The sequence below is a fragment of the Sebastes fasciatus genome, chromosome 18 (assembly GCF_043250625.1).
Source record: "Sebastes fasciatus isolate fSebFas1 chromosome 18, fSebFas1.pri, whole genome shotgun sequence".
NCBI classification, from domain to species: domain Eukaryota; kingdom Metazoa; phylum Chordata; class Actinopteri; order Perciformes; family Sebastidae; genus Sebastes; species Sebastes fasciatus.
The window spans coordinates 28,312,907-28,337,002 of record NC_133812.1 but is presented as its reverse complement, the minus strand read 5'-3'; the positions used below and the strand labels follow the sequence as shown (position 1 = coordinate 28,337,002).

Below are 24,096 nucleotides of genomic sequence, written 5' to 3'. Positions count from 1 at the left end.
AAAATGAATGTTTTGTATTTATTTATGTTTGCATTTATTTGTTATTGATTTTGTAATTATTTTTAAATGTATATATTTATTTATTTCACTGCAGTAAATAGTTGAGAATGTAGAGTAGTCGTCGTCATGATTAAACTCATCTTCTAAAGATTGAAACGACCTCCTGTAGTCCAGGAACATCTCTATAAATCGGTTCTGATTCTGTGTCCCGTCAGAGCACCATCATGACCCGGATCGACATCGACCACGAGTACAAGTCCCTGGTGACCCGGTCGGAGCAGCTGCTGACCGCCATGCAGAACAAGAAGAAGGAGGAGGAGGAGCGGGAGCGGCTGCGACGCATCGAGGAGGAGATGGAGCGGGAGAAGAAGAGGAGGGAGGAGGAGGAGCAGCAACGCAAGCAGGAGGAGGAAGACCGGCGACTGTAAGTGGGACTGTTAACCGACATGAACATTTGTTTTGCTATCACGTACGCAGCCAGAAAAATTAAGAGGCACTTGTTAAAGTTGGCGAGTTCCGACCCGTTAAAGTCCACTCGTCAGTGAAAACCGCTGCAGTGGACAGATCCACTCACCGGCCACTCGGTTTAGGGATTTACATAATGAGGATTTATTTTTATATACGAGCTATAAAGTGTTATCAGGCCGGCCTGTTGCTGACGCTCGTGTCCGGGGTGATTTACACCGAGTACAGCAGCAGAATGAGCTTCGGTTCCCCAGCGTCCATCCATCACTACGGGAGAACAATAGCGATGGGAGGTCAAAGGTCACAACCGCAGAGCGATGAGAAACAAGTACAAACAAACAGTTTCTGTGGAAAAGTCTGAAATCAGGTCACGTTTGATTGATGTCATTTCGGCACGGCAGTGTCCAAGACTCGTATTCATTAATTAAATTCAGGATTGGCTGGTTTATAGTCTGATGGTGAACCAGACAGAACGAATCTTCATAGAGAATTAACTAATTCAGGTCTCAGTACTTCAACATCCTCTGCTGATGTTTTCAGTTGTTAATGTCTCGTCCTGATTTATATGGAGGACGGAACCTGCCAAAATAAAAAATAAATTAATAAATATGTCATTAAATGTAGCAAAAATAATATTAAAAATAAATGTAGTCATTAATTAATTGATAAAATGTGACACAAATTTACATTTCTGTTTTAATTTTCTTTTTTATTTATTTATCTTTGTGTTAATTCCCTGAATTATTTACTCTTCTGTTTAATTTTCCCTTATTTAACTTATTTATTATTGTTTGCATTTATTTATTTTATAATTATTTTTACATGTATTTATTTATGTATTTATTTATTTATTTATGCACGATTTTCCAATTGCATTTCACCCCTGATCTTTATATCCCCAAACTTGCAATAATTAAAAAATAAATGCAAAAGTAAATAAATAAAACATAAATTCAATAATAAATAAATAAATGTAAAAATATATAAATAAATATGAAAATCTATTAAAAAAATCAAAAGGAAAATGAAACACAAGAGTAAATAAATAAGTGAATTAATACAAAATAAATAAATAAAGAAGCAAATCAAAACAGAAATATCAATTTATGTCACATTTTATATATTAATTAATGGCTACATTTATTTTTAATATTATTTTGTTACATTTAATGACCAATATACTCATTTATTGAGTCATTTATTTATTTTAATTGTTTATTATTGTCTATTTATGTTTAATCTATAAACAGATACGATTATAAACTGTAGGAAAATATGGACACGTGTTTGTGATGTTAGATTTGGGGTTAAACAATTGCTGCTAACTTGGTTCGTTACTGAAGCTGTAAAATGATTTAATTAAATTGAAATGATTAAATAATAACCTCATACAACCACACTGAGAAACACCTGAACTATCTCCTTTAAGGCGAGTCTGATAACCTCCACATCCGTTCCTGTTTGTGCAGCGCTGCAGGAAAATAGAGAAACATATAAGAATGAAGAAAATCTGTATTCCATCTTTGTTGGCTGCTCTCAGGTACCCAACTATCCTTGACGTGTCCCTCTCTATTTCCTAAATTACACCATGTAAGTGGCCGGTGAGGTTTTAAATCCATCAAGCTCTGCACGCCGAAAAAGTGTCCTTTCCCGCCCAGATTGTCTTCTTCCCTCAGTCCTCCTCTCTACCTGCAAAGTCTTCCAGTAGGACTGATGGGGACCATTGTGTTCGTCACAAACCACTACCCGCTAATGTAAGACATTAGAGATGACAACCCCAGATTTTATGGCCCACTTCGCCCTTCCCTTCGCTCTCCTCCTCCTCCTCCTCTGGCAAGTTATGAACTCCCAAGATTCCCCTGGAGGTCACAGACTGAAGGTCATAGTTGGTGACTGTGATACCTTGTTTTATTCATCACAGATCCAAACAGTGTTTATAATGATGTGTTAAAGCCTGCCAGCTGATGGGAGTGTCTCCCAGCAGACTTTACATTCCTCTGTGACTGCAGAGAGAACGCTGTTTCTGCTGTTTCTGCTGTTTCTGCTGTTTCTGCTGTTTCTCTTTCCTTTATTCTGGGCCTGTTGGTTTCTATTTAGAGCCGTTAGTGCAGCAGCAGAATAACCTTCAATTCCTGGATGACCAGAGAGGACGAGCAGTCAGGAGTGAGCAGGAAATGCCATAGCGTTAGTGCACGACAAAAATAAAAAGGCAAAGAGCGAGAGCATAACAGTTTAAGAGCAACAGAGGAGAATATTTCTCTTTGTTGGATGGATTTGTTGGATTTAAAGGGACTGTTTGTAAGAATCAGAAATGTCTTATTAACGACACCTGTGGCCGTTAAGTGAACGAAAGTCAGCGTCCTGTTTCTGGCGCTTGTGCTCGCTCTACATAGACATGAAGGAGCATCGCTCAACACAGTGAGGAGACACACGTCAGCTAAAACCACAATATCACTCTATATTTCAGCTGCTTGGCAGTAATGTTAGCTGACCAGACCAAGGTCTCTCCATGAATCAATGCTGATCCTAGTGTTGGCTTTTCCTGCCTCAGCCTCCCGACCGCGGCCGGAGGGAACAGGGGAGACGCCGGAGTTTTGGTCGGAGACGATAACGTTTCTCGCTGCGGAGCCGTAAATAAAGGAATTGAACTCGAAGTTCGGACATTTTTCCGCTTTTTTCCCCAAAAATTCGGTCTTTCTTTGGCGTTTCTTCAGCCTTTTTCGGCCTTTTTTAAAGACATTTTCCGGATATTTTTTCAGTGTTTCTTCAGCCTTTTTTGGACAGTTTTCTGCCTTGTTTTTGGACTTTTTTGGTCTTTCATCAGCATTTTTTCAGCCTTTTTTTGGAAATTTTTCAGCTTTTTTAAAGACATTTTTCAGACATATTAATGGTGTTTAACATTCGAACACCATTAAAAGTGTGCCGAATTATCTATTAGCAGCTCCTGTTTTGTCTTTTGAGCTTTTGCTTCTTGAATAAAGGCGTCAACCAATCACGTTGTGCAGAACGGGTTGAGTTGCGTCTATATTTATCAATCAATCAAATTTTATTTATGTAGCACATTTCATACGACAGGCGTGGACTCAAAAACTCAAATACGAACAAAAAGGAAAGATCATATATGACAAAAACATATAAAATAACTCATGAGAAGGTATTGTTATTATTAAAAATGAAATTTAATAATAATACTGATAGTATATTTCTAAAACAACAACACGGAGGCTCCGTAGTCTTTCATTACTCCTTAGAAGAAGAAGAAGGCTGTCGGTGTCTTCACTTCACTGATCTGTCTTCATTTCTCTCCCTCCGTCTCCATCCCTCCATCTCTGTCTGTCTCCTTCACTGCTCCGTAATACATCTCCATTTCTTTTGTCTTTGTGTCACTCTCCATCTGTTCCTCTCTCTCTTCCTCTTAATCAACGCCTCTCTCTCGTTGGTCATGTTTCCTCTTTAACTTACATCTGTACTCTTGTTTCCCTCCAACAGGAAAGCAGAGATGGAGCTGAAGAGGAAGCAGGAGGAGGATGAGAGGAAGAGGAGGGAGGAGGAGGAGAGGAAGATGCAGGTGGGTGTTGTTGGGTCTGTCGCTGCAGGCGTCCTGCTGTTGTTGTTTTAAGCCAGTAGTTGTTTGCAGATGGTTCACTGCAGCCTCTGATCGCATCATGAACTGAGCATCACTTGTAACCGCTATCTGGCCCGTAACACCGGGGCAAGGCTGGCATAAGGACAGTAAAGTACATGGAAGAGGTGAAATTCAGGTGAAATTATAAATATATTTAATATATAAAAGGACAGAACCGTTTATAGACCATGAAATCTCATAGATTTATAGTCTATTAAAGTGTCTCCAGCTTTCAAAGTCTACAACTTCAACTTGATCTCGAACATTTTTCAGCCTATTTTGTGGATATTTTTCAAATTTCTTTCAGCCTTTTTTTTGGACATATATCAGACTTTTATTCTGCCTTTCTTCGGCCTTTTTCAGACATTTCTGGGACAATTTTCTGACATTTTACAGTCTTTCTTCGGCGTTTCTTCAGCCTTATTTCAGATATTTTTTGGCCTTTTTTTCTGTCATTTTCTGTAATTTTTCAGACATTTTTCGAACGTTTTTCGGCCTTTTTCACAGTTTCTTCAGCAATTTATTGGACATTTTTACAACATTTTTCGGTCTTTCTTTGGCGTTTCTTCAGCCTTATTTTTCTGCCTCATTTTCGGACATTTTTCCTGACTTTTTTGTGACTTTTTTCAGCCTTTCTTCTGCGTTTCTTCAGCCTTTTTTCTGACTTTTTCTCCAACATTTTTCAGCCTTTCTTTGGCGTTTCTTCTGTCTTTCTTGTTTGACATTTAAACACCATTAAAAGTGTGGCAAATTATCTATTAGCAGCTCCTGTTTGCAGTGTACCCATAAATGTACAGACAAATATCACTGGATTACTTTAAATTAAACTTTTAAAACCTTAAAAACATGAAGATTCTCTGGAAAGTTCTGCAGTTAAAAGAAGCGTCTTTTTCCTCTGATTTGTAAGCAGATTAGTGGGCCTACCTATATCCATGATGGACATCAGAGATAATGATATTCACAGAAAGTGTACGTCACATTGAATCTAAAACTATACGTATCGAAGGTGTTCAGATTTGACTTACTTATGACTCAGAAGAAAACTACACAGATAATTATAATTAAAATGAAAGTAAAGAAAGGTGAAACTAGAACGAGGGATTCTCTCTTCCAGGACGAACAAACATGAATTACAGAGTAGACATAGAATTATAATGTAGACAAATGTTAAATTAAGTTCATATTGTGTAATATTAAGTAAATATTAAGTCTAACAAGTTACAGATTTCCAAGCTGAGCGTAAAAGTGACACCCTTGTTGAGTGAGTTTGATCAAATTTCAGCTCTTCTTTGCTTTATTAAGAAGACTTTGTGTGATCAGTGACTCCACAGTGTAATTAGATTTACTGAAATCTCAGGTACCTGAACTCAAGCACTCACTGGACATTAAAAATAAACTAGTGGGACTTTTGTCTGTTTGTGTTCTTCGTCCATTTGACTTTACAGGACGACACACTCGAAGGATTTAGGATTAAATCATATTTAGGAATGGTTTTAGGTGTCATTTTGTCTACAATTTTAGCCCTAAAACCCTGAAATCAACCAAACTAATGAGATTAATTCACCTGTTTTCAACGCACATCAACTTAAATCCAGTGTTTATGCTGAAACTAGAGCAGCAATCTCAAGATCATCTCTAGAAAATGAATGAATCACGTTGAAGTTCATGTAAAAAGCAGTTTATTCTATAGCGCAGGTTTTCAAACTGAGGAAATCTGAACACAGGCATGATACACATATTTTTAGATTCAAAGAAAAAATCTTTCTCTCCGATGTTCATCCACAAATCCGCTTACAAATCATAGAAAAGAGACGCTCCTTATAAATGCAGATCTTAAAGTTTTCTTCAGTATCAAAGTAATCCAGTTATATTTGTCTGTATATTCATGGATACACTGCAAACAGGAGATGCTAATAGATAATTCAGCATACTTTTAATGGTGTTAAACAAAAAAGACAGAAGAAACGCCAAAGAAAGGCTGAAAAATGTTGGAGAAAAAGTCAGAAAAAAGTCAGAAAAAACGCAGAAGAAAGTCACAAAAAAGTCAGGAAAAGGTTCGAAAATGAGGCAGAAAAATAAGGCTGAAGAAACGCCAAAGAAAGACCGAAAAATGTTCAAAAGATGTCCAATAAATTACTGAAAAATCTGAAAAAAGGCTGAAGAAATGCCAAAGAAAGACCGTAAAATGTCAGGCAGAATAAAAGTGTGACATATGTCAACAAAAAGGCTGAAAGAAATTCTAAAAATATTCGCAAAATAGGCTGAAAAATGTCCAAAATATAGGTGAAGAAGGTATATTCATGGATACACTGCAAACAGGAGCTGCTAATAGATAACTCGGCACACTTTCAATGGTGCCGATCACTAATAAACATCCATCATTTTGCTTAGAAATCACAGATCAAAGACGCTCCTTATAACTGCAGAACGTGCCTGAGAATCTTCACGTTTTAAAGCTTTCTTCAGTATCAAAGTAATCCAGTGATACTTGTCTGTAAATATATGGATACACTGCAAACAGGAACTGCTAATAGATAATTCAGCACACTTTTATTTGGTGCCGATTTGCCCCAATATAAACAAATATCAGCTGAAACTACAGAGCTCAACTTGTATTGTTGTATTGTGTTTCTGGAAATGTCTCCCGGTTTGGGAGATGACGGCAGAACTCTCCGTGACAGACATGTGAAAAGCAGGATAAACACAACCTGCAGCAGATGCATCAGTCTCGCCGTTTCAACAAATGCCAACACATTGGTGTCTGTGTGACGGAGCAGAGAGAGAGCACGTTGTACGGTTCACTGGGTTTCATGTTTTATCATCCAGCGTGTCTCCGTCCAGCCCATCTGTTGGCTGGTTCCCGCGGTTCCCCGGGGCGCCGACCCGGCCCGGATCAAGTATAGATTTTAGTGGTGATCAAAGCCGCTGGTCGGGGGCCCGGAGCCCCAGGCTGGGTTACCCACAAATCTCCTGCACTCCCACCAGCTCACGGTTGTTTGGCTTCCCAGCACGTCCTCCTCTCTCTTCTAAATGTTCATGACCCCCTCTGCCAACTCCAACAGGGCTCCGGGTTTAACGAGAGGAGGTGACATGAGAGGTTTATTTCTCTACTTCTACGCTAATCAGAATCTAGTATTCTGCTGCTCACTCAGCTGATCCACAACATAAACAATCAACAGCTTCATAAATCATAACGGTGTGAGAAGAACAAACGTTCATCCGTATCCTCAGTGTTTCATGTAAAGATGAACTTCTTGTAATGAACTGAACACCTTCAGTTCCTCGTGTCCTTCCTGAGTCGGTCAAGGAGACGTTTGTTATGAAAGTTGTTTGATGAAGAAAAGGTGGAAACCGGAGCATTAATCAGCCGGGTTTAGCCCCGCCCCCTTCACCGGGTGTCCGGCGTTCCTTTTCTGCTTCCATGAATACCAACAAGTTACCGTTTCCACTGGTGCAGCATAGTTTAGATTTGCTTTTTGTGGACGTAGCCACCGTGACGTCACCCATTGGTTTGTGGACTACAGTTTTGAAGCTTTGAGTTCGGCATTTTTGGTCGTCACCATCTTGATTTTTTTTTTGAGACAGAAGAGGGTGGAGCTAAGTACAACCGAACGCTTAAGACATTTTTAGGCGACCAAAAATGTTATCGAATCGAAAACAAACCTTGGTAGAGCTAATTATTATTGATTATTACACGGCTTTGTTGAATACGGATTCTGATTGGTCAAACACGGCGTTCTGTGCTCTGTTATTTCTTTATAACAGACCGTTGCTATGGCAGCAGTTCTTCTGTCGGACTCTGGAGGACCGTTTTTGTGTCAAACTATTGATTTCTTCAGTAAGTAGCCGTGTAATAAGCGGGATAATGTACAGCTAGCGGGTCGTTGTTGTGAAATAAACCACGTCAGGGCGATGCAGCACCGTGTGGACGCCGACGTGAAGCCCTTACTTGACGGACAAATAATCAACAGGTATTTTGTCCCAAACAGTTGATCTAAACTCTAAACTATAAATCTCACTTGTAAACAACAGAAACTTGTGTTTTTCCTTCAGTAGCAGTAATGTGACCAGACGATCACGGCCCACCTCCAAACCAAACAGCATGTTGTTGTTGTGAAATGTTTGTGATACATGACAGCTGCAGATATCGTAGGATGTAGGGTGATATGTGCATTCATAAACACCGTCTCCCTCCTCACAGAGCTGTCAGATGTATTTGAAAAAGAACATTTCTAATGTCCTGAAGCGAACGCAGCAGACGGCACTAACTAACCGTGCTGCTGCGGTGGATATTTAACACCTGCAGATGGTAGAGAACTCTCCTCCAACACTTCTACTCATGAACATATGTTAACAGCAGCACAGGCAGGTGGATAACCGACGTTCTCACCGCCAGTAAAATGCTTTTCTATGTGCAGGCGGAGATGCAGGTCGAGATGGAGGTGCAGCTGCAGGCGGAGCGGGAGGAGGACGCGTCTCGGCAGACCGTCCTGGAGCAGGAGAGGAGGGACCGGGAGCTGGCGCTGAGGATCGCTCAGAGCGAGTCCGAGCTCATCCCCGAGGAGGTGCAGAACGACTCCGGCCTGCGCAGGTAACCGACACAACTACCGTGTTACACCGGAACGCCAACGCTGTCTGACGGCTGCTTTTATATCTAGTTTTGATACTTCGACGAGGAAGGTCATTATCCTGTCTCAACAAGCTCAAGGAGGTCTGTTTAGCAAGACTGGCTTCACTAGATTGTTTTTTTGTCTTTAAGAAAATGACGTTAGTTATGAGTAAATAAGACGGTGCCAAAACAAATTCCCCTCCTTGCGCTGCAATATCACTCGTAGTAAATCTGCTCCATCCGCCGGCGTTCGCTCGCTCACTCGCTGTTTGTTATGAAGAGCTGTCAGACCTCCGTGAGCTTGACGAGACAAGACTCCGACTACACGAGAGGAGAAGTTTGATTATCAAGCATCAACCTTTGAATTGAGTCCTCATCGGTGTGTGACGAGGTTTCAGGTCTTCAGGCTTGACGAAGTCGAACTGATTATTCAGAATGAGCTGATGCGATGCTTCACTCACAGTGTGTTCATCGTGGCTTCGACGTTCACTCGCTGCAGATCGAAAAACACTGAATGTTTTATGAATCAAAGCATTGATAATGCATCACAGTCTGTCAGCAGCGAGAAGGGCTGAGAACCAGTTTGACGTTTTCCAGACTGTCAGCTGTTCTCTACTTCTTGACGAGTTCTCTCAGTTATTGAAATCCGTCTGGAGAAACCGATCATCTCCATTTGATCTTGTGTTTAACCATCTTCTTCTTCTTTGTTTTCTTTTTTTCCCCCTCCCAGTAACGGCTCCTCAGTTCCATCGTCCCCAGAGAGAGCAGCGTAAGACCCGGCGATTTAACCCTTTAATTTAATCCCTAATCCCACCTGTGCCCTTTGACCTCTGAAACCATAACCAACCCCTGCATGCTGTAACAATCTGCCAGCCGAGCACAGACCCCCCCTCCTGTTCTCTAACTATGAGATGCTGAATCCAACTAACCGTTTAATACACGGCACCTTTTATTTCAAGTAGAAGAACTTTTAATGATCACCAGTTTGAATTGTTGCACCAACGTGATTGTCACCGGGAAACGTGATCTGGGTCCGTTTTTATCAAACTTCTGAGGATCATAAGAGAACACTGTAAAGAAATGACTCACTCGTGTACTTACAGCTGAGTGTAGGAGGCGACTCTCTAATTTATATGCATAACATTTAGCCTACATATGTCCTAATAATAGCTGCTCATTCTTTAATGAATAAATAACAGACCTGCTCTAAAAGTGGAATTAATTAGCATTAAAATGAACCTTCGCTGAATTCAATACAGTCTTACTTGCTCTGGTATGACCAGCAGATTATGTTAACAAAGTTTAGATTCATTTATTTATATATATATATATATAATAATAAATGTGTAGCCCAGGTATAAATAAATATCTCTATATATATATATTTATCTATCTATATATATATATATATATATATTTATTTATTCATACCTGGGCTATACATTTATTATTAATAATATTAATAATAATAATAATATATATTTTTTATTATAGCACCTTTCATAGAGCACAATTCACAAAGTGCTTTTCTAGAAAAAAAATTAAAAACAATAAAACTGTAAAAACAATTGAGGCATTATCTCATCTCTTAATTTTCAACCATTTCCAGAACATTAATCTGAACATTAAATAAATACAGGTTCGAAATTCTTGTTTAATTTTTGTTGACATATTTGAGTCAGTTTTTTTTACAGAGGGAATTTTACATTTCTTTTTTTATCACTCCATAAATCAGAAAATACTCAAATACAGCAATAAAAAAAAATCTATTTTTGCCATGTTTTTAGGAATAAAATGTTGTATAAATCAGGCTATGAACGATATAGGAACAAACCTCCTCTGTAAAACCTTCAGAATAAATAGAGGAATGAAAATAGAGAGTTTGGTGATGCTGAAGTGGAGATATTTTGGAAAACAGCCTTTAAAGATATCGATTATTGTATTGTATAAAGACACTACCGGCAAATAGTATAGAAGCAAAGAGATGAAACTCTAGAGTTTTTTTGACAACAGACGCTGCTGCCATTTTGGACTGAAAACGTTTATTATATATATATATATATATATATATATATATATATAATATTTTATTGTTCAACACAGGCCATTTCGGTAGAATATGAGAATAGAATATAAATAATATGGTTTTACTTTTGTACGGCGCTTTGTAGGCGGACGTTTTACTGGCGTCCGGTAGACACTTTCAGTCCAAAATGGCGGAAGCGTAGCTCTGCTGCTGGGCGTTGATGTTGCAATGGAACAAACTATTGACTTTCACTTCTTGGCGATATACATTCTTTGCTACCTGTGAACAAATGAACTGATAGATATCACCATGAAACTTCCCCAGCTGATTACTGACATTAAGACAATACTTTTTTTGTATTACAAGTTCTCTGAAATGTTATGTTTAAATATGTAAATGAGGTATTATCTAATGCTAAATGTTGGTGAATTTAGGAGAAATCTACAGATGCAAATAGACAAAGTAGTAAAATAAATCTCCTTTTAAACAACATAAGAGATTTAAACACAAAGGTTTTTATTCGTATCTGTATTTAGTCATCATTTCTACTTTATTTACCTCCAGCTGTTTGATAAATTCGGGCCGTGTCCTCCGCTCAGAGTTCAGAAGGAGAATCACTTCTTCATGAGGAATCACCTCCTGCTGATTGGTTTTGTTTTATTGTTATTATCCATCTTTATAATCCTTTAATCTTCTTGTTTGCAGCTCTGCTGGAACCACAATGCTCAAGAGCTTGACCATGTAGGTTTCCTCTCAGTCCCGACACACCTTCAGGAACACTGTGTGATGCTACATGTACATTAGAGGGATGTTTAGAGAGGCTGCCGTGATTTCCACCATCTGTTGTGCCGCGTGTCGTCCCCGAGATGTTAAAGCACTCGGCGCGTTCGCCGCAGTTTCTGGCGGCAGCGTGTCGGTTCGTTTAGGCCTCAGCCCGGCAGCCTCCCTCGCTCGCACTTCTCTCTGCACTTACCCCCCCGAAGCGACCCACATACAAAGTCACTCTGACAGCTGAAATTGATGCTTCACGTCATGAGTCAGCCGTAGTAGTGGCCACGTTACGCTCTTCCACACTCTGAGGATGCTGGAGTGGTGCTTCGGAGCACTTTATACACCAGGTGGTTCCAGTCCGCAGGCCTCTTCTGCTCTCTAATGGTTTTTTTAAATTCCAATCTCAGTGCAGCTCATTACGCTGCAGTAGTTATGATGTTTCTTACAAACGGACTGGAGGTCTAGAGGTTAAAAACAGCAAAACATCCTCAAGAATAAAACCGTAAATCCAGCTGCCTTTGGATTCAAGAATCCAAGATGGAGAACGTTTAAACCATTTAAAGAAGTTAAATCTGTTCTGATGTCCGGAGTACGTCAGACACCAAGAAGATCATGCACACTTTAACTAGAGACAGAGATATCTTAAAGGCATAAACACATTCACATCATTTCTCCATTCTCTTCTTTGTCTGCCTCCGTCCTCCCTTCCTTTTCTCTCCTTCACCTCCATCAAGACTCTTTTTGTTCCCCTACTTCACAACACCAGTTTGTTGTTTTCTTTGCAACCCTAGAAATGACCTTTAGATGCTACTTCATGCTTTTATGTGTTATGTTTTAGAGGAAATGTAGTTGTGTTTAGTGGCGATGTTTGTTTCCAGTCCAGAGTAACTTTTAGTGCATTTACTCAAGAACGGTACTGAAGTACAGTTACGAGGTATTTATGTATTTATATTTAATATGAGGGAAAGTTATGAGGAAAATATGGTCCTTTTTACTCCATTTATTTCACAGCTTTCCAGATTATGGTTTTACACATGTGGCGAATATATAATCAATCTACTGCACACAATTTGATATGAAATAAAACATCCTGAAACATGCCAACAATATATTTAAAGTAGTTCAACTGAGCTACGACATTAAGATGTTTAGCAGTAATACAATAGTATGTGTATATATTTGGGCTACTAACACTTAGATTGTGATTTTATTGAACATTGAAAAAGACAACTCTTTCAACTCAAGTCATCTTTGACTTTTCAATATTCAACCAAAATCACAGTCTTTCCAAATGAGCCTGAATATAACCATGATAATGTTTATCACGCTTTAGTTTCCTTCAATCTGATATTATGGGAAAGTTAAAGTCAGGGTTGACGATGTTCTCCCCTTGGCGTGCACCAGCCTGAACTCAAAGCGCGTCGCCGCCGCATGTTACCTGGAGAATGGAAGAGAAAACTCAGCCCTGCAGTAGCACTGCCGTGGTTACTGGTCATGAGGTAGCGTTGTTGAGTTGAGGTCCTCTCTCCGCTCTGTCTGTGAAGTAGTTACGATGCGGCGGTGCTCGTGCATGATCGGTCAACATCATCGACCCTATCTTTAACTAAACCCTTTGGCAGTGAGTATTTCACAGATTTGTTCATAAAAACGTCTCCTAATTACGTTTATAAAAATGGTAATTTTAGTGGAATTACATTTTTCTCAAAACAGATTTTCTGTTGCAAATGAGTGGCATATAAATCACATTTCTAGGAGTTGCTTCTTGACGACTGTTGGATCTTTCTTTTCTCAGTTTTCTCACATTTTTCCATATTTTATTTGTTCTTCCATTCCTTCTCTTCTTTGTCCTAAAGCCTCTCCTCCTCCTCCTCCATTGTTCCTCATGTTAGTTATCTACTATGAGTATTTCTGTGCACTCAGTATTTTGTATATTTGGTTGTAAACAAAACATCCAACAGTACACTAACTTCTTTAAACCGGGGTCGTCATGCTTTTTAGGGAGGAAATGGCGAAGGAAATGACTGAACTCCTGGCTAGGTGGGTAGAAACCGTTCGAACAAACTGAACCTCCGTCTTCAGTGGAAATCTCCAAACAATCAATCGCTTCAATCGATCACGTTTTTAATCAAAAGATGCAGTAAAATCCTCTTAAAGAGTCCAGTGGATGGTTGATTTAATTCAATAATTCTGATTATAACAGGGTTAATTCCCTCAGAAAACTGCAGGTTATTGATTGTCTTCTTGTTTGTTTTGAATCTTTTTCTGCTGCACACTTTTATTCTCATTGATCGTCTCCGTTCAGCCGTCGACCTGCAGCCCTGCGGATGTTTGCAGGGTGAAGTAGCTGCTTGTTAAATGCTGTTTGAGCTGCAGTCTGTTTTTACTCCACTCTCCCAGTGCAGATGTTTTAGCTGCTCCTGCTGGGCCGAAACACTAAAAACACCTGCGTTTACAAGTCTGCAACTCAACCTTTTATTCATTTTATAGATGCAATCTGTAACTTTACGCACATTCAAAATACAGTTTATACATTTTTTCCTCTTTGTTATCGTTGCAATGCAGAAAAATGTATATTCAACTTAGCAAATAATGTGAACAAAAGTATGTTATTGACTGTAATGTTGAAGTTAGCAGTGGTGCGACTGCATGCTGCGCTGTTTTTAGGCCTATAATATAATCAAGTTTATTTGCATTTTCTCTCAATTACCCCTCACTTTTTATGTTCTGAAGCATTTTCTGAGAGGAAATTGTCTTCCTGTATTAGAAAACACAACTGAAATGCAAAGGGAAAATCATGCAGAAATAAATGCATAAATACATACTGTACGTTAATGTACAATAAATGTAAAATAAATATAAAAATAAATAAAAATTACATGCAAAATATAAAATATAAATCGCAAAAATAAATAAATAAATTTAAAATCAATATAAATAAATACATTTAAAATCAATATAAATAAATAAATAAAGGGAAAATTGAACAGAAGAGTAAATAAATAACGGGTGAAATGCAAAGAGAAAATCGTGCAGAAATAAATAAATGCATAAATACATACCTTAATGCATACATTTAAAAATACAAAATAAATGAATACATAAAAAATAAATGCAAAAATATAAAAAATAAATTCAAAATAAATAAATGCAAAAATAAATGAATACATTTAAAACAAGAGTAAATAGATAGAGGAATTAATACAAAGATAAATAAATAAAGAAGCAAATAAAAATATAAATTTATGTCACATTTTATCAATTAATTAATGGCATTTATTTTGAATGATATTTTTGCTACATTTAATAACATGTTTGTTTATTTATCGAGTCATTTATTTATTCATTTATTTTTGATTGGATGATTTTTGAGGCTACAGAGTGGGAGTTGCACGTTCTCATCAGATTACAGCTGCTAAATGATAGTTTCCACTGGTGTTCCTCTCGGGTATTAGTGCGGCGGGTGTGAATGAGTGATGTCAGTTGAAGTCCTGCCAGTCTCTCCTGCTGCTTCCTCTGTTCGTCTGTCAGCGGCTAATTGGCTCAGGCCGCCGCTCACTATGCCTCAAACACACGGCAACGGGAAGTAGCAGCAGAAGGTGACTGCCGCTTAGCTCGCTGCCAACGGCCAAAACGTGCGCCTTTTTAGGAACCCGGTACGGCCGCCCCGGGTCCGAGGCCAGCTCCTCGCTAATCACGAAGACGCAGAGCCACCCAATAGGATTAGAGAACCAGCAGGGTCCCGCCTCCAACTTCCCGGTGTTCTAAAAAGGGCAAATCCCGGTCACGGATTAATCAGGCCTGTCAGCGGCGAAGCAGCGTGCCAACAGCAAGGCCCACAGCTGGAGAGGAGCTGCATGCTTTATACTGTCCAACGCTCATTTATAATTCAGCGGAGCGAGCTGCCACTCCACGCCGTCATACCAGAGGCGGTTTATGACTTCCTGGCGACTGAAACAGCATGCATTTTAATGATCTCAACCCTCTATAGTTCTATTGTAGCGCTCTTTCTCTTCCCTTTTAACTACGATGCTGCTAATCTGACACCCCTGTTGTTCCTTCGCTTTCACCTTAACTTCAATGAACCTGCAGCTGTAACCAACCAACCAGTGTTACTCACATCTGTTGTTTTGAATCTGTAATTCTTCTTCCTGATACTTTGATGACTTTCAGGTGGGTGGAATTTACTGTAAAAGGTGGTCCAGATACTTTCTGAACTACTTTTTAGCCTTTAACAACACATAACTGGTGTTATGTTGTGGTCAGAAATAGAGTAAAAAAAAGGAAAACATGTTCACCTTATGCTGCCCCGCACATTTTGTTCACTTCCTGTTTGAACGCAGTTGTGTTAGATCTTCTGGTTTAGCGCCAGCAGTGCTATTAAGCATATGATTCAGCAGCTACACTGCAGCGATCATGAGGAGCTAGCGGAAAATGTATAAAGAGTCGTCACTGCAGGACACAACAATGCTCAAACCCAAGCACCTGTTTTCCGCTAGCGTGCGTTTGTACGCTGACCGGCTGGTCTCACACAACCATCGGCGCAAATTTCCACATTTATTTGATTAAACTGGTCACACACTTGAAATCTAAATGGTTATTTTCTTGCCTGAATAACATCAAAACTTAACATCATAATTTTAAGGCTTAAAAACAGCTTTTTGTAAAGTAAAGGATGATAACCATGGATGTGTTAATAACACTGGCGACGCTAAGCATAATAACACTTCCGCTCTAAACGGAAGTGAGAACACAACTTAACGCAATGCGGAAAGAATAAGGTGAATAACAGGATTAATAGTATTTCTAGTATCTGTATTTCTATCTGACACTCTGTAAGCTCCACCCATCTAGTTCTTTATAAGTTAAATTCCTTGCAAATCCTTTTTGTTCAGAGTGAAGTGAATAACCCCGTTATTCTCTTACGTTCCCTGCTGCCGGTTTTCCCACAATGCACTGCTGGTGGCTCTTTTTTTGTTGCTGACTTCCTGTGTCATTGTCGTCTTGTTTCCCTTATTAGAGGTCCACAGGTTCAGGCCTCCAAGGCTGCTGCCGGGGCCAAGAAGTACGAGCTGAGCAAGTGGAAGTACGCTGAGCTTCGGGACGCTATCAATACCTCGTGTGGTGAGTGTCACGGTTTAGTTTGCCACCGCGGCGATATGTGTCATCGAAGACGAAGAACTATCGCTAACTTCTCTGAAACACTTGTCTTTGCGCTAGAAACAGGCCTGAAGATCACATTGTGGTTTTGTTTCTTAGTCGGTTTTAACACTGTGGTCCAGAGTTAGAAACCCCAACAACTACAGGCCAGAATGACGTGAATTTCGGTTTTTCATGGTCCCCAGAGGAAGATTTCAAATAACTTTGCTGACATACCTACCTTTGCTCTAGCACCATCACCAAGCCAAACTTTTTCCATACTCCCCTACATGACAAAGTATCTCAAACTAATACCCATATTTCTATTAGTAAATTTCCACACGTGAAATATCCAAATCTAGTGCATTTTCGCTGAGCACATTCATGCTCCCAAGAGGATGACCTCTTCTGATTTTGGGCACTTTGTGAACTTTCCTCTAATGCCACCCTCAAGTGAAAATTTCAACTCTGTACACAAGATATCTCGTGTTATAACAGGGAGATTGCAATGAAACATACTGATCACATTCATGCTACACAGAGGATGAGCTGGTTTAATGTGAATGACCCACAATAACTTCTTCACCAGTGCCTCTGATCAGGTCAAAACTAGAAAACTGACTGAAAAACTAATGACCAGACCCCCTTAAAATGTGATATGTATATTCTTGATCTTCACAGGATGATCCCAGAGGATTAACCCTTTTGATTTTGAGCAACTCATTAACTTTCCTCTTTCAAGTAAAAATCAACTTTGTACTCAACATATTTCATGTTATAACTGGCAGATTGATATGAAACACACTGATTACATTCCTGCTCCCCAGAGGTTGAACTGTTTTAATTTGAATAACCCACAATAACTTCTCAACCAGCGCCTCTGATCAGTTCAAAACTAGAAAACTGCTTTGGTCCATGACATGGACTATCTTGAAAAACAAATGACCAGACCCCCTTAAAATTTGATATGTATATTCTTGATCTTCAGAGGATGATCCCAGAGGATTAACCCCTTTTGATTTTGGGCATTTGAACATGAACGTTCCTCTCCTCGGGTGAAAATGTTCCCTTTGTACAATCAAGATATCTAACCGGCACATAGCCATGACCCCTTGTTGATCTCATTCCAGCTCAATAGAGGATGAACCATTTAGATTTTTAATGACCCCATGTTACGACAAACTTCCTGTTTTTTATCCTCCCATTGTGACCATTCTGGTCAGCTTGGACAGAGATATCTGCTTCACTTTCCACACCACTCACTTTTAATTTCGGTGAACTCTGCCTGGTTTTATGGCCACTTCTCTGACGTGGGAGTGAATCGCTGGCCGAGCAGAACACAGAACAACTGTTAACAATAACTCATCATGATGATACCTCAGTCGCACCCGGTCGATTGCTTTAGTCAAACAAAATATGACAATACCAGATCAGTCTCATGATAACGTATCGGACTGCTGCAAACTACTTAACCTTCACACTGACATTTAGAAAGTAGAAAGTAGATGACGGACTTGTTCAAGTGTTGCATTTTAGTATTATTGAGCCGTCACTACAGGGATTTTGAAACATCATGATTGTTATGACAGAAAATGAGCCACCAAGTTGGATTTGTATCGGCATCGGTGGATCGAACAGGAAGAGGTTGCTAGTCTTTTAGATTTGTTGGTGATGTCAGAAGTTTTAAATATGGTGTAACGCCCGGGACACACAAGGAACGTCAGGAGCGCGTGGCAGCTGCGTGATTCACGCGTCGGGTGTTCACACCAGCTGCATTTCTGCTGCTGCGGCTGCTGCTGTCAGCCCTTTCTTTCTACTTAGAGTTTGCCTTTTAATGGCCATTTCATTTCATTATAAATATCATTTATATTTATTTAAAAAAAAGAAAGGTTAAGAAACGTGTGGTAATTTGTAAATAATAGTAATAATCCACCATTAAAACCCCGTTCTTTATTCATTCATGGAGTTGTGCAAGTCACTACATGTTCTACAACACTGTCTGGCCCATTTCTCCGAATAAAAGCCTTGTGTTAACAAATGAAGGAATTCTGTCCACAATTGTATGTAAATATGTCTTCCACCTCTGGTAACAACAGAATAATAAGAGATCATTTGTTAGCTCAACAACATTTCAACACGAAGGAGGTCAAAGGTCAGATCGGCAGCTCCCTGATAGTGAATGTACAAATATTCCAGCCTCCCTCGGCTGATTATGATTCAATGGTGGAGGTAAAGGAAAGAGCCAGGGGGAGAATATCCACCACTTTCCTCTGTTTGTCTTTCATAATATTGAGTTTAACCCGGGAGCCCACCCGTCCTTATCCATGCAGCAGGAAGCGTGAAGGACGGGGAGGGCGGACGCCTGGCGGCGTCACACAAATGAGTGTGTGGAGAAGCAGAGCCACTGCAGGGCGGCCGCACATAAACACACACAGAGAGATGACTGTGTTAGCTGTTAACAGGCCGCTCACCTCGCCTCCCAGACGGAGGAGCAGATTGAATACTGATGTGGTCACGGCCGCCGCTCATGATGATCTGCAGAATAAAACATAACGGAGCGACGAGGGGTTGTTGACTCCTGCCACGTTCGGCTTTATTCTGCACTCATTCCAGCTCTGCACGCTAAATTGGAAGTTTTTTTTTTGTAGTAGTATTTTTGTTCAGGTGAAGTTACCTAAAGCACTTAGTGTGCATTAAGCTTCTCATTGCACACCGTTAGCCCTCGCGCTTTGGATTATAAATTGAATGTGTTTTTTTCTGCGTACATCGTCTTTTGTCAGTCTGTGTTTGAGTGCACATTCACACACACACACTGTATTGATTTCTGTGTAAAGATATTAATGAACGGTGCGGCAGTTTGGAGAGGAAATGAGCAGAAGTCAATAGAATAGTCTGTAATAATTGTGTGAGGTTTTATCATTAACAGACATACACTGTGTAGACAAACGTATGTGGACAGCCCTGACCATGTTCCTATGGTATAGACCCCTTTGTTCAGGTGAAGACAAACAAACATATTTTAAAGCAGGAATTCCCAAACAGGGGTACATGTACTCTAAATGGAACGATTGTTGAAGGGCGGGTCCATTATTTATTTATTTGGGAGGTTTTTATATCATCCTGTAGCTTCCCAGTGGTTTTCCTGATATATTCAGATCTGAACATTCAAATTTTGGTCTCACATATGACGTAGGTTTCTGCATGATGATGCTGCTACATGTACAGTATATATATACATCCTTATAGTCATTGTATTAATGTTACATGCGGTAACTTAGATGGCGGTCGGCGTGCTCCCAGTTTGCACGGAAGCTAAGCAACGTGCTGCTGTGGACGCCACGTTAGTTTAGATCAGAAACTCACACAATAACACAAACTAACTAACCGATGGATGCAGCGGTAGACCAGCAACTCCTGTTCTGAGAGGGAAAATTAGTGTTTTTGTGAATGGAGTCTGGTGGCTTTGAAGACAGTGATGTAACGGCTTTAGTTCCCCGTCAGGAAGGGCTGTCTGATGGCGAGGTAAAGCTGTAAAAAGGTGGCTTTAGGTGGCTAAAATCCGTTTTTCTGCTGCTCCTGTCCACAGCCGCTTTACCTTTCTGTCAGTAAGGTTTAATATTTAATATTTACATTCACAATAACCCTTTAATGTTAATAAGCAGACAAGACATGAGAGTTTCCCACCAACCTGAGGAAATAGAAATCTAAAAGTCATGGATAAATGGTTGAAAGGCGGCGCTGCTGCTGCTATTCCAAGTTGGTACAAAATGCAAACTTACTGGACCAGAAATTCCGTGTTCTTAAAGGTCGTCTTTACGAGGGGAGAAAAAGCATAATTCTGGCATTTACTTGTAGTAATATTCTCCGTATTTGTTCTTTTCTTGTGATAGTATGTGCGATAGTATGTGCCATTACATACGTGGACTGTGTACGTGTTGAAACGTCTGTTTCTGTGAAACTGTTTCCCTGTCTGATGTGGAATTGTTTATTATTGTTGTTGATGCTGTTTTAATTTAGTGTTTGTAACTGCAGTTGGACGGAGTCCAGGAAAAATGTCCCCACGGGGACAATAAAAGTATATCTTATCTTATCTTACTGATTTTTCTGAATCTGTGTCGTCCACAGACATCGAGCTGCTGGCCGCCTGCAGAGAGGAGTTCCACCGCCGGCTCAAAGTTTACCACGCCTGGAAGTCAAAGAACAAGAAGAGAAACACGGACACGGAGCCGCAGCGAGCGCCCAAATCAGTCACCGACTACGGTACGACGCTACGACTCATTACTGCTCTGTTATAGGATGTTTAATTAACGGATAGTGTGCTTCAGGAAAAGGTTTTATTAGCTTATTTAAATGATATTTGTCTGGACTGTGAGATTCTGTTTAAGCTTCATTTACAGGACGAATACAGTCGATTTCATCTCATCTTATTTTTCACTCACGTTGCTTGTATTTGTGAGGTGAGCATAAAGAAGAACTGTGTGTTTTTCTTTTATAAATACCAGGTAACGTGTGGGGATATGTATTGTTTTTGTGTGCATACACACTGTCATGTTACAGGTTGATGTTTCACAGTAATATCACTGAGGAATATCTGTGTTTTAAGTCTGACTGAAGTCTTTAATGTGGACCAAACCTCCACATTTAAAGTCTGAACCCTGCTGACTGGTGACCCCCGCCGTGTGCCCGACGATGTTCAGACACAAACGGACTCCGTCTCTCACCTCTCCGCCCGCCCGCCATCGCCATTATCTCCTTGTGCCGCACGTCATGGAGTTGTCATGACGACAGAGAGCTCTTATTCCGTTCTATTGTGTGCTCTGCTCAGACTACTGATTGGACCGCGAGCCCACACACCCCACTTCCCACCCTTCATCCCCCTCGCTCGGCTTCATCCTGCTGCCGGTCGGCCTCACGGTGACACCATCATTAAGTGTTTGTTATTAATGGGAGTCCTGGCTCTCTGTGTGTGTGAAGCCAGGTGACAGGTATATATATGATTATCTGAGGTGTGAATCTGTCCCAGGACCTTTGTCACTGTCATCACCCTCCAGTCTGAGAGGAAGACTAGTCAGGCATCAAATCTCACACGTGTTCTTTTCTATTCAAAAACCTACTTAAAGCAAATACAAGTGTTTCTTTTGTATTTAATCCTCTTATCAACATGGGAGTGGACAAATATGCTGTTTTATGCAAATGTATGTATATATTTATTATTGTAAATCAATTAACAACACAAAACAATGACAGATATTGATCCAGAAACCCTCACAGGTACTGCATTTAGCATAAAACAATATGCTCCAATCATAACATGGCAAACTGCAGCCCAACAGGCAACAACAGCTGTCAGTGTGTCAGTGTGCTGACTTGACGATGACTTGCCCCAAACTGCATGTGATTATCATAAAGTGGGCATGTCTGTAAAGGGGAGACTCGTGGGTACCCATAGAACCCATTTACATTCACTGATCTGGAGGTCAGAGGTCAAAGGACCCCTTTGAACATGGACGTGACCGTTTTTCCTCGCAGAAATGTAGCGTAAGTTTGGAGCGTTATTTAACCTCCTTCATGACGAGCTAGTACGACATGGGTGGTACCGAAGGATTCATCAGGTTTTCTAGTTTCATATGATACCAGTATCTTGTCTGAGTGCTTTTCTATATTAAATAAGATATCAATCTCAAGTAAATATCCCTGAGACGCTCCTACATGTGTCGCCGTGGGGTCAGTCATCTTTTCACAGTCTCACTTTATCTCTTTTTTTTATGGTCCACATCTTTTAGAGAGACGGGTGTGTTAGAGAGGAAAAGACGAGGGGGAATGATTAGTAGATGACGGTTCCAGCCTGGATGTGAAGCCTCTCAGATGTATGTTCGTATTACACGTCTTCACCACTGAAGCAACGTCACCCCGAGGACTTCTGGAGGGAGACTGCTGGGAAATGAGATGATAGAAATGTAGGGAAAGAGCAACAATACGTTAACACAGGATGAAGGCTTCTGCGGCATTAAAACTAAGTGTTGGTTTAGTCGTATTTATGGGATTCGTGGACAAAGCGAAATATAGAATATTACCTGATTTATCTTTTAAAGGGATTAATGAGCAGAAATTCAGAAATTTGCTGCTTAATTTTCACATTCTTCCACAAGTTTACACCTCGGAAATATAATTGTGATGTCCATTATATTTTAAAATCAGTGGTTCCCAACCTATTTTCCTTGAAGCCCTTCTACTTGTATCTACTTGTCATCACCATAAAAGAAATTACAAATCCTCGTATAAATTCCTCAATTTGAGTGAAGTGATTCTCTGTATTAATTAGTTAATCAGTCTTTTTTAATAAAAGAACTATTTTTAATGAATATAACTCATGAGTGCCTCCCAACACTGGGCGGGAGAACAAACCGCCGCAGTACAAATGTTGTTTTTGAAAGGCTAAACGCCAACAAATATGGATTGAAGCAGAATATTTCGTTAGATAAAAACATGTTGTGAAATTTGGAAATGATTACATCTATCTTAAAGGGACTATTTGTAACTTTCTAAGCGTATAAATGTACCGGGTCGGGACATATGCGAGCGCGCATGTGTCCCGACTCGCGTGTGGCCGCTGCCTCTGCTCCTCTGCCTGCTTGCCTTCACTCAGACAGCGCGCGTTCTCGCTCAGCTCGCTCCACCTCTACACGTGAACGCGCGCTCACTCCACACTGCAGAAGAGTTAGTTTAGCTCTGAGAATATCTAGTGAATGTACAGTGGACGTTTGTGCAGAAATAACTGCTGCAGCTCCTCCAGACCAACAGAGGTTTCCCGTTTCTTGTGAAGTGACGGCGCTCTGCAGAGAAATACGTTGTAGTCTTGTTACCGACCGGTTGCCGGTGTCTCCCTGCAGAACCCCACTACCTCAGCCTGCGCTGAGGCAGGAAAAGCCAACACTAGGATCAGATCTAAATCATGTTCATGGAGAGACCTTGGTCTGGTCAGCTAACATTACTGCCAAGCAGCTGAAATATAGAGTGATATTGTGGTTTTAGCTGACGTGTGTCTCCTCACTGTTTTGAGCGATGCTCGTTCAGGCATATTTAGAGCGAGCAAGCGCGAGCCCGACTTAACTCGCTGTTAACAAGCATTTCTGAAAGTTACAAATAGTCCCTTTAACAATATACGTTCTCTATCCAGGTTGGGAACCACTGCTTTAACTAATCTACTGAAGGGTCATTATTTTGTAGCCGGAAAAACCAGATCCTTTTCACTCTTTCTTCTCTTTTTATCATTCTGTCACCACATCTGAACACATCTCATGATCGATTCTAGTCGGAGTAGAAGCAGCCATGTCGAGCTTCGTTATCATCGCATATATATCAACAGTATTTGTCCTTTCATTCTCTTGTTGTTTGTTCTCATGTCCGTCTAATGAAACCACTTGTTGTTAATCACCGTGTCTGCTGCTGTGTTGCATCACTTCC

The 24,096-nt window shown here is 40.2% G+C and overlaps 1 protein-coding gene across 10 annotated transcripts in view; it reads left to right on the top strand.

Moving 5' to 3' along the window:
* The window catches only part of LOC141755857 (unconventional myosin-VI-like), a 131,238-nt gene that overhangs the window by 99,145 nt on the left and 7,997 nt on the right, over positions 1–24,096 (top strand). For 2 of the 10 annotated variants that reach the window (XM_074615138.1, XM_074615137.1), the window contains exons 26-33: positions 216–424; positions 3,955–4,033; positions 8,509–8,681; positions 9,430–9,468; positions 11,431–11,466; positions 13,495–13,533; positions 16,514–16,617; positions 20,758–20,892. In XM_074615138.1, the coding sequence (XP_074471239.1) occupies positions 216–424; positions 3,955–4,033; positions 8,509–8,681; positions 9,430–9,468; positions 11,431–11,466; positions 13,495–13,533; positions 16,514–16,617; positions 20,758–20,892 (814 nt within the window). The remainder of the gene's footprint in view (positions 1–215; positions 425–3,954; positions 4,034–8,508; positions 8,682–9,429; positions 9,469–11,430; positions 11,467–13,494; positions 13,534–16,513; positions 16,618–20,757; positions 20,893–24,096) is intronic. The other 8 variants (XM_074615141.1, XM_074615139.1, XM_074615144.1 and 5 more) reach the window with 5 other exon arrangements.